General features: G+C 37.3%; 1 protein-coding gene across 1 annotated transcript; it reads left to right on the top strand.

Annotated features, from left to right (window-relative positions):
- The first annotated feature begins 295 nt into the window (after positions 1-295).
- hhipl1 (HHIP-like 1) lies at positions 296-11,195 on the top strand. Its single transcript, XM_026152681.1, has 9 exons — positions 296-630; positions 1,699-2,345; positions 2,553-2,696; positions 3,109-3,437; positions 4,407-4,533; positions 6,624-6,769; positions 6,881-6,962; positions 8,611-8,693; positions 8,799-11,195. The coding sequence occupies exons 1-9, from the start codon at positions 343-345 to the stop codon at positions 9,356-9,358; spliced, it is 2,406 nt and encodes an 801-aa protein (XP_026008466.1). The 5' UTR covers positions 296-342; the 3' UTR covers positions 9,359-11,195.
- The last annotated feature ends 221 nt before the right edge of the window (positions 11,196-11,416 follow it).

The following is an 11,416-nucleotide window of genomic DNA, read 5'->3' as shown; positions in this document are numbered from 1 at the left end:
TTCTCAGCCCCCCTCTGGAAATAAATTGGTTAGTTATTCTGATGTGCAATAATGTCAGTCGCAAAGTCGGATTCGGAGGACTGTCTGCTTCGTCAGTTCTGAAAAAAAAAACTGTTGTGCATAACTGATGCAGTACTTACTAAAATGACTGAATAATGACATTTTCTTTGTAATTTCAAACTGCTTAAAACTATGTTTGCTAAAACTCGAGCAAACATAAAAAAATAAACGCCGACCTGCGCTTCACCACGTCAGAGCGTTGAGCAATGCAAATGATCAAAGTCCACACGGGAAGCCTCTTTCGAAAAATCTGTCCTCCCATGTCACGCAGTGTGAGCCGTGATGCAGCGGTGTTGTGGAAAAATCACCAGCCATCTGTGGCTCTGGTCTACTCTGTTGTTTTTGACACTATGTTTTGCACCTGTGATGTTACACCCGCAGTGTTTGGATTTTAAACCGCCCTTCCGACCGCAGAAGGAGCTGGAATTTTGTATAATGTACAAGGAATTTGGCTGCTGTGATTATCAGAAGGACCAGGAGCTGATGTCTAAATACTACCAGATTATGGATAATTTTGACTACAGTGGATATACCAGCTGTGCCGGGTTCATCTTTGACTTGCTCTGCCAGGTAGGAACACATGGACAAAGGTCGGTTGGCTGAGTCCAGGCCCTACCATTACACTGGCCAAACAAAACAACTGCTGTGAAATAAGCAACAGAAGCAAAACAACAAAGCAGTCTTTAGTTAAAAAATGTCATGATGACTTTGAAAGCTGTACACTGATATACAGTAAAGGCTATGAAAGATTTGTCTGGCGCTTTATTTATGTTCTGTCATTACTGGTAAAGCAGTCTATAGGAAATAGATGGAATTATGCTCCTCATCATCTACAGGCATATCTCAATACAATAACCTGCAGTAATCTTGCTTTGCAAGTATGTATTAATGAAGTACATTATTATTCATTCTTAACATTAATATTCGTTTACCATCATCTATTCAATTATCTGAATACAAGGTGGTTAAAGTGCACAGGGAGAACCCTAGTTCTATGCAGAATTTAGCACACCTGACCATGACATATCATTTTATATATACGGATCAATATGGGTCAAGACTAAAGTTATATATCTCTTCTATATATCTCCTTTAGTCATAAGGGCTGAATGAACTTTCTTAACATTAAGAAATATTGCTGCTGTCACCATTTTAGGTTTTTAAGCTCAACAGTATTTTCTGTTATGGCCCACAACTTTACTGGTTTAGTTCACTGACATCACTAATAATATTTCACAAGAGAGGCTTTTATATAAGACTTTGCACAGCAGGAAACAATGGGCAAAGAGAGTTACAGACTTTTTTTCTTTGTAATGGAAGAACGAGTAGGTAAAGGGATGACAGTTCCCTGAGAGTACTGGACTAAGATTTATATAAAGGATACATAATGTCAAATGAATGCAAAGCCTCTACATTTGACAGATGTTAAACTGCAGCAATAAGCAGTTTATTTAAAATCATGCTTGTCCTATGTACGCTGTATTTGTAACTTGTTCATATTGTAATCCATGTAACAAAAACAACTAATGCAGGTTTAAAGACCACTTTACATGCTATCAGTGGCACTAACTGTTCCTTCTTGTTGCATGTCTCTTCTTTTCCTCCTTTTTTGTCTCTCCTCCATCTGTCTGATCTCAGGAGTGTTCTCCCTATGCAGCTCACCTCTTTGATGCTGAGGATCCAAGCACCCCGGTCAGGACCATCCCAGGCCTCTGCTCTGAATACTGCTTTCAGTTTTGGAATAAGTGTTCTTTCACCATTCCTTTCTTGTCTGGTGACCCATATATAGCAAACTTCAAAGAAAATCAGACCAGTCTCTGCCATTACCTGGAGATACAAGACAAGGACTACTGTTATCCATATCTGCTTAACAACCAGCAACTCACCCAGAACCTGGGTGGCATTCAGGTGAACTCAGATGGCTGTCTGCAGCTGTGCCTGGAAGAAGTGGCCAATGGTCTCCAGAATCCATTAGCCATGGTGCATGCCAATGATGGCACACATAGATTCTTTGTGGCAGAACAGGTCGGCCTGGTGTGGACCTATCTTCCAGATCGGTCCAAGCTGGAGAGACCATTTTTGAACATTACCCAGGCAGTGCTAACATCATCGTGGGAAGGTGATGAGAGAGGCTTTCTCGGACTTGCCTTTCACCCCAAATACAAGTACAATGGGAAGCTGTATGTGTATTACTCAGTGGAGGTGGGTTTTGATGAGAGAATCAGAATCAGTGAGTTCCACGTATCAGCCAATGACATGAATGAGGTGGACCACACCTCTGAGCGGTAGGTATGAACTGTTGTACTTGGTTAGCAAAAAGCACTACCTTTTTCTAAAACCTGAACTGTTTTGCAGTTTTATACTTTTTGTCATATTGAACATTATCAGAGAGAAACAAACGGTTTGCATCAATTCTTTTGTGTTTTTTTTTGTGTAAATTTGTTTTAACACCCGATCTATTCCTTATTTCTTGTATCAACATGTTCCTTTAGAGTTATTCTGGAGATTGATGAACCGGCATCCAACCATAATGGAGGGCAGCTGCTATTTGCAGATGATGGGTACTTGTATATTTTCACAGGTGATGGTGGAATGGCAGGAGACCCATTTGGGAAATATGGGAATGCTCAAAACAAGTAAGGAGCTCATAATTAGACATCCAAAAATGAAAAATGTAAAACATTTATTCATTAAAATGTAAAAAAGCTCATTTGAATGTATAATCTTGTATGTTTCTTGACATTTTAGATGAAAAAATCTGCCATTAAAGGCATGTTGTTATGACATTATAACCTTCATTACAATCTGGTGAAAATTATGTTCAGTTCGTGTTCAGTAAGAAATTGCAAAAACAGTAAAAATTTTCAATTTTTTATTACAATGTTTTAAAGATAAATATGACAACTATACAAAAAATATACAGTTTGAATTGTTGTGTGTCTGTTAAAGAGGAGAGAGGATGAAAGTACTGATGGTATTGCTGTTTAAAAACTGTGGAAACACTGACAATCAATATGTAGTGAAAGATCAACATTTTTTACGTTGTAGGTCAGCTCTCTTGGGTAAAGTGCTTCGAATTGATGTGGATGACAACCAGAGAGGTCCATTGTACAGAATTCCTCCAGATAACCCGTTTATACATGAACAGGGAGCACGCCCGGAGGTTTATGCTTACGGTGTTCGCAATATGTGGAGGTGTTCGGTGGACCGGGGTGATCCATGGACCAAAAACGGCAAAGGGCGTATCTTCTGTGGGGATGTAGGCCAGAACAAGTTCGAGGAAATCGATATAATCGAGAAAGGTCGAAATTATGGCTGGAGAGCTAAAGAAGGCTTCTCTTGCTACGATAAGAAACTATGTGCCAACAGTTCATTAGGTAGGTATGCCACATCAATGCACTATTGTGTATGTTAAAGATTTGTCTGTGTAATTTATCCATTGCTTTAAAAATAGCACAATCAGTCTACACTTGTCTCAGACTAGTCACCATTTTGCACTCAGAAGTGCGTTAATTCTTCTGGTGAAATCAACTTTCTGGTTTTTCTTACATGGAAGACTGAACATGCATCAAATTAGTCTGTGGCAGTTAAACAATGCTCAGTTGGTGTGAAGGGACAAAAAGTGGACCAAGGAAATATTCTCCACACCATTATACCACTGCCACCAGCCTACCATCCAAAATCATCACTTCAGGCAACTTTTTTCCATTCTTTTATTTTGGTTAGTCCATGTTATGTGGAAAAATCAGAATTTGGTCAACAGTTTCTGAAATAGTCCAACTGCCTTGTCAATAACTATGCCATATCCAAAGTAATTGCTTCTTAATTCTGATACTTGATTTGAATTTCAGCAGCTGCCATGATTGGCTGATTAGAACTTTGCATTAACAAGCAGTTTAATAAGTGTACCTGATAAATCAGATGCTGAGTATATTTTGCAGTTTTTGTATGAACAAAAACATCATACAATTACTGAATAGTTTACATAAATGTCTTGTTCAATAGAGACACTATTACTCTCTCACTGTCGCCATTACATGATTCATTGTCACTGATTCCCCCCACATTTCTTCTTCTGAATCAGGTCCTACATTTTTCCAAATTAATGGCAGAGTTTATATTCAGAATCACTCTTAATTAGCAACGCAATAAATATTTGCTTAAAAATTCAGAATTACATTTAGCTTATCAGTCAAATATGGATGACAAATCATTTGTTGGTACTTGACTGAACCCAACCCAATGTTGAACTAAGATGTATCTATAATGGCACATCCTGTTCTGATGCTCTGATAATGGAGATTCATACTAATGCAGTTAATGACCCTTTTTCATTTTTTTCACAGATGATGTCCTGCCTGTTTATGCATATCCTCATAGGATGGGCAAGTCAGTCACTGGTGGTTATGTGTATCGAGGTTGTGAATACCCCAACCTGAATGGCATTTATATATTTGGAGACTTCATGAGTGGGTAGGATTCACTTGAAAGATGTTATTTTATTGTTTAGAACATTTATTTTTATTTTGATAACAGTAGTGAAATACCAATCATTTGTGAAATTAAAGGAGTGTTATGTCTGCCCCCCAAAATCGAAATAACTGTTGTTTCTGTCAAAAAATTTAAAATAACTGCTGCGTTTGATGCAACTTCATTCACATCCTAGGATTTCAGAAATGGCTAATTGAAAAATTCATTTTTTACAAACCCTCCATGTTCCTCGCCAAATAAAATGAAGGACCTTCTCTTCTTCAGGTCACCATTATTTCAGTATTGGTTCATCTATCAAAATCAATATTGATTCAGCTATCAAGACTAATCCTGGTTGGACTAGTCTTGATAGCTGAATTCTAGGTAGACCAGAACCACTCCACAAGTCTTACTCAAAGATGCTAATCTTAACCTTTTGTGTAGACTTTCAGAGTGTCCACCTAATTTAGGAAATAAAAAATACTTTTATATTGTAATTGGATGGCAGCTATGTGGCTGAATAGAGGGGCCGGGTTGAGTCCCTGCTTCTCTAGGCCATGTGTGGAAGTGTTGTTGGGCAAGATACTAACCAACTGAGCAAGCACTTGGTGACAGTGGGAAGGAAAAACTCCATTTTAACAGGAAGAAACCTCCAGCAGAACCAGGGTCAAGGAGGAGCAGCTATCTGCTGCAACTGGAGGGGGCTGATGGGAAGAAGACAGGATAAAGCACAAGCTGTGGAAGAGAGCCAGGCATTCATAACAACTAATGATTAAATGCAGAGTGGTGTACAAATACATAGTGAGTGAAGGTCTCTCCAGCGATCCTCAGGATTTTCTATACAGGCGCTGTGGAGAGCATCCTCACACAGAACATCCTGGTTTGGGAACAGCTGTGTTAAAGACTGAAAAGCTCTTCAGAGAGTGATCCGTACAGCAGAACGCTGCTGCAGGATTGCTCCATAAGTGACTGAGACAGGACTCTCTTCTACATACTCTAAACCATAGGTGTCAAACTCTGGCCCGCGCAGCCTAATTACATTTGGCCCATGAAGCCATACCAAATGACTATCAGAGCTGGCCTACTGGTATTATACAGCTAATATATATATTGTTTAGTATTAAGCTTTGCTTGTTCCAGTTTTTCAGCAAAACGTGTTTGAGTCCATAAGAAAAGATTCATTCCTATATCTGGAGGAATAAATATATTTCAATAAATATTAACGTTAGCCCGCGACTTTGTTCCAGTTTTGAATTTTGGCCCACTGTGTATTTGAGTTTGACACCCCTGCTCTAAACCCACCGGCACAAAGTACATTTCAAATTCCTTTAATTTTAAATATGTTCATATTGTCTATTTTGTAAAATGTTCAGATTGTCTATTCTTATTTAATTCACTTAATGTACAGAATTCACCTGCTTGCTGCTTACATGCACATTCACCTAATGTAGATCATATATAATGTTCTTCCTCTCTCCCCCCCTTTGCACAAGTCGAGGAGCGTGTCAGGCTACATTTAATTGTGTTATACTTGTATAACTATGCATGTGACGAATAAAGAACCTTGAACCTTGAACCTTGAAAAGGTGAGTGAAGGAAAAATACTTCACTCACCATGGGTGCATCATCCTAGCAGCCTAAACTAGAGCCTAAAAAAGGTCACCTAACTATATGCTTTATCAAAAAGGAAGGTCTTGAGCATAATATTAAAAGTAGAAAAGTTGCCTGTCTCCCCAATCCAAACTGGGAGCTGGTTCCAGAGAAGACGAGCCTTAAAGCTGAAGGCTTTGCCTCCCATTCTACTTTTAAATAGTCTAAGACAGCGGTGTCCAAGTCCAGGCCTCTCTCTTTCTAGTCCCTGTAACAACCATATCTTTTCACTATCAGAGGTCAATATCAGGTCTTCTGTATCTTTCATTTCTTATCCAAAACTCCAATGTGCAATGTACCAAATGTACTATAGTTATTTGAAGGAATTCATAAGTACTCTAAAAATGCAGAAGTAACTGGTACTAAGGGGTGTGAAATTAAAAACACAAAAAACACACAAAGTGCCTACACATTAGAAATCATAGATTTTATTTATGTTCCAGGCGTTTGATGAGCCTGCAGGAGGACAAAACAACAGGAAACTGGAAATACAACGAGATATGTATGGGGATGGGGCTAACCTGTGCCTTTCCTGGACTTATCAACAACTATCACCAGTACATTATCTCCTTTGCTGAGGATGAATCTGGTAACGAATCATCTCACAATCTCACAGTTTTTCCTGTAGTGTTTTTAGCTGGTTTAAGCAGTTGAAATGAATGTTTTGTGTAATATTCTTTAAATATGTTATTCATTTCAGGTGAGCTTTACTTCATGTCCACTGCAATACCAAGTGCTACATCACCTTCAGGAGTCGTTTACAAAGTCATCGATCCCTCAAGGTGAGTGATAGAATTACTCATTATTTTCAGTTTGTTTTAAATGAAATTAATATGAATTTAGGCAAACTCACCTGAATCAATGACAGGTTGTTTAGAGGGAGAAACATCTTTGTAGAGAAAGTATAACCACACTGTTCCACTTACCATTATTTTTGTTTAGTTCCTTTTGTCAGGTACAGAGAAACATCTGTACATAGATATAGATTCAGTGAGATTCAGTCACTGAAGCGTTCCTGGCTACTTGACAGCCCACATGTGCATGCTATTAATCAAGACCTGTGATCAAGATTCCAAAATATTTCCAGTCATTTGTATCAGGGGATGGAAAGGTAGAAAATACAGTGAGAACATTTTCAGTAATCTCAATAATGCATCTTCCTGCAGTCAATCTGAGGGATTGCTGAAGTGCACTTTAGTTTTTTTATTTGGTGTTACTCTTCTTACAGATGTGAAGATAGACAGGGACTTTTCTCTGTTTCTTATATAAACCGTTTCAGTGCCTCATCTTTAGCTGCAGGTCTCAACTTCTGTCAGTTCAGTTGTAAATTGGTATTTTTGTCACGGACTTATAGAATAAATGTAGGTAAAAATGCACTCATAGAAATCCATGTCCGAAAATCCACTCTTGAAGTCTTATTTTCATTTGCAAATAGTTATATTGATTTTGTGCTCATGTTTTTTATTGTTTGTTTGTTGGGGAAAGAGTTGAGATCTGTGGGGTTGTGAAGTATAGGAATTCTCTTCTTAGCTGTGTTTTGTAGTTGCAGGTAGTAAAGAACATTTCTGTTGTCTAATCAGAAAGTTTGAAAAAGATTAGAGGCTAACATGAGTGTATTAACTTGAAGATTTGATGGAGATGTGTGATTCCTTTCTACTCCCATTTCTAATGTGAAGAGTTGCTCTGTTAATCTTGAAAGTCTGGATTGTGCCAAACTGGAGAGAGACTACAGGGAGACTACAATTGTAATCTGTCAAAGTGGAGGAGATCAACGGGTTTGTGTTAATAGAGGCAGTAATAAAGACGAGGTCTGGAAGTTCGACGTGATTACAATGTATTTGTTCTAATTCTCTTCTTGAGTTGTGGGCTTCACAATATATTGTATCTGATTAGCTAGACAGTCAAAATTAGGTGCCTCAAGATGCCCATTACATGTTTTTCTGGTGAGTGGAGAGATTTTAGCTTTTTTTTTTCCCGGTTGAACCTTATGATGTTGCAGTCTAACAAATGACACAGTTTAGGTGTAAATTGGAATGTAATCACTGAGAAAGATTAATTAATTTGGGAGATGAATTCAGGTTATTAATTAATAACAGAAGTCAGTAAATAGATGGAAGAGTAGTTTTTAGTAATTGTTGCTGTTCATATGGGGAGGAAATTTCACGACTGCCTTAAAGCAGACCCCTCTAAAAACACAGCAGTCAGTGCAATGGCGGTCTCCACAGACGACAATGATTCCTTGGTATGGTCAATTTCCAAAAGGACAATAAATGTTAAATGTTAAAGGATGGCAAAGAGAAGCAATAAAAGGAACCTAACTCCTCCTTTATCACCGTGTCTGATCTTGACTGTTAAAAACAGACTGTCAGCGGATAAATAAGAATAAACAGAGAATCTATCAATAAACAGTTATTTGTCATTGTGTTTTAGACGTGCGCCACCAAGACAGTGCCACTACAACCCTCTTCCAGTGAGAGTAAAAAGCAATCTCATCAAGTTTGTTCCTCAAGAAAGTGAGTTCACATACACATTCTCTTCACACAAACTGAAATGATAAACCAGCTATCTCAGTTTTTATAATATCATTTGGTCTATATTGTTTCATGATCTTCCATTAGCGCTGGTTGGCATTGACCTGCCGAATGAAAACTTTCAGCCACAATCCACTGAATCCTATCAATGGCACCAAGAGCTAAGTGATCATCGAGGTGAAATAGGAGCAGGCGTGATTACTCCTGTACCAGCCACAGGTACTTCCAAAACAACCAAAAATTCAAGGCGTAAAGGCCGGCATAGGAAGAATAAATCCAAATTGGAACGTGCACCTCACATCGAGACGGGAGCAGTGAGACTGGTTGGGGATTCCAGGAGTGACCGTGGACGTGTAGAAATCTACATTAATGGGGAATGGGGTACCGTGTGTGATGACCTGTGGACCCTTGTCAATGCTAGAGTGGTTTGCCGGCAGCTCGGTTTCCAACATGCTCTGAAAGCAGCTAAGAACTCTGAGTTTGGTGAGGGAAAGGATTTGCGGATTCTTCTTGATGATGTTAAGTGTGTAGGCACTGAATCCAGCCTTTTAGATTGCAGACATGCTGGTGTGGGGACACATAACTGTGCCCACTATGAAGATGCTGGTGTGATCTGTGGCAACTCATCATATGTTGCAGAAGTCTAAAAGTTTAACTAATACTAGTTGTCGAGAGCAATTACGAAAGAGTTAATGTCCTGTTTAAAAAAACATAAAAAAATCACAACACAACACAGACAGCTATTCTATTTCCCACAGCAACAAGAAATGAACAGTAATCTAAAACTGCAGTCGTGTTATATGTTGTACATTACAACGAACGTGATAACTACTTAAGAGTATTTTAAATAAAGCTCACAAGCAAATGCATACATTTCAATAACCTACGGCAGGATAGCGTGTATACTGAGACAAACTAAGAGTTATAAATTAATAAAATAATAAAGGCAGTCATTTTTCTCAAAATAATGGATCTTACTTATAGTACATTAAGATATAGTATAACAATTTAATTACACACAAGCTTTTTCCTTCAGTACTTTTCATTGATAAGTGAATACTTTGAATTTTATTATTGGGTTATAAAAGTTTGACTTTACAGTGTAATATTAAAACGTTGACTGTATATTTCGTGTCTCAATTTTTTGTGGGAAGAAAAAACAATGAGTCCCTGCTTAATGTAATATAAAGGTGAACTGGATAAAAGCCTTAGAGCAAAGAGGCATACCTGAAACCTTTTACATGTGAAATCTGATGCAATATTTGAAGATGATTATCTCAAAGACTATCAAAGATAAAAGCTTGACATTATCACTTGTCTTTACATAAATTACCTCGCTTTAGCTTTTCTTCCATTCTGGAACTCCACAAAGTCTCATGAAAAGACATTTAATGTGTTTTTATATTTAACGTATTTGAGCTCCAGAAGTCTTGCGTAAGCAGACACATTCTACATCTGCTTATTTTGTGCAGAATATTGTGATAACGTTACTTTACAGCAGCAGATGCCCACATTAAACTGTGACTATTATGAAGATAATATTGATACGTGTATGCAGTTGCATGAGCTGGAGATGGAGACTTTCTTTTTTGAGGTCTTTAATCTTGCCAAATTTCATAACAGAGATGACCACTCGGTGAAAATGATGATTCTGCGGATCCAACATCACATATGAAACTCAAGACACTGACTTTGTGTTTTTAATTGTGGCTGAATGCATGTGTCACAAGTCAAAGTGTTTTACCTTTTAATATGTGGTTATTTATTGAAGGGATGGTTTATTTAAAGCTTTCAGCACCGTACTGAGGAGACATAAGTAATTCCAAACTTGCACGTTGTTGTATTCACATTCATTATGCTCATTCTAAAATAACACGTGCTGGTTATTAAAATACTGAAATTGTGTGTTTTTTGGAGAATATTAAAGAACCTGCTTGCAATATTCTGTTTCACAGATGACATTTATATATAGTTATATAGTTAGTTATAGATTTAAATGTAAATGTAATATAAATTAAAAAAATGCAAAAAATAGTTAAGAACTTATAAAAGGGGCGCAGGGGTCAGCAAACCACACCGCCTCTGTTTAAGCATTCATTAAGGCTTTTTATAAATGCTTTTATATTTTCAAAACAAAAAGGTTTGAAAAGTACTTTTCAGATGTGATACTGATATGTTGCACATTTCTCCAGCAGATGGCAGAATAATACTACTATTTTAAAAGCACAAGAGAACCTGAAAAAATATTCGGTCTGCATACCTGTTCATCTTAATCAACAAGAACTGCTTTTCTTGGATGTGTGTGTGTTTGTGTTTTCTAATTCTTAATTGTAGCAGTTCAGAAAAGCTGGTGAAAACCCCTTTTGTCATAGCTGTTCTTCAAATAAAAAAAATCAAATCATAGTCCTACTCTGTATCTATATTTGTTCTATAATTATAGCTACAATATCATAGCTATACCATATAGCTACCATATCATGTCTATATACCTATATTATTGCTAATATGTATATTGTAATATATCTATATCATGCTAAAGCACTTCTGGATGGATCCAAACTGCATTTTGTTGCCTTGTACTTGTGACATGTGCAATGACAATAAAGTTAAATTCTATTCTATTCTATTCTATTCTATTCTATTAATATCATAAATATAATATATAAAAACTACTAAATGAAAATGTGTGTGTATTTGTTGTAGGG

This window comes from Astatotilapia calliptera, chromosome 19 (assembly GCF_900246225.1).
Source record: "Astatotilapia calliptera chromosome 19, fAstCal1.2, whole genome shotgun sequence".
NCBI classification, from domain to species: domain Eukaryota; kingdom Metazoa; phylum Chordata; class Actinopteri; order Cichliformes; family Cichlidae; genus Astatotilapia; species Astatotilapia calliptera.
The sequence above is the reverse complement of the archived record's forward strand: the minus strand, read 5'-3'. Positions and strand labels throughout refer to the sequence as shown.

Bases quoted from the DNA above. Each gene is read 5' to 3' on its own strand.
- hhipl1 (XM_026152681.1), top strand. From the start codon at position 343: ATGCAGCGGTGTTGTGGAAAAATCACCAGCCATCTGTGGCTCTGGTCT. The intron at 2,346-2,552 runs GTAGGTATGAAC...ATGTTCCTTTAG, and splicing joins GTGGACCACACCTCTGAGCG to AGTTATTCTGGAGATTGATG. The intron at 3,438-4,406 runs GTAGGTATGCCA...TTTTTTTCACAG, and splicing joins ATGTGCCAACAGTTCATTAG to ATGATGTCCTGCCTGTTTAT.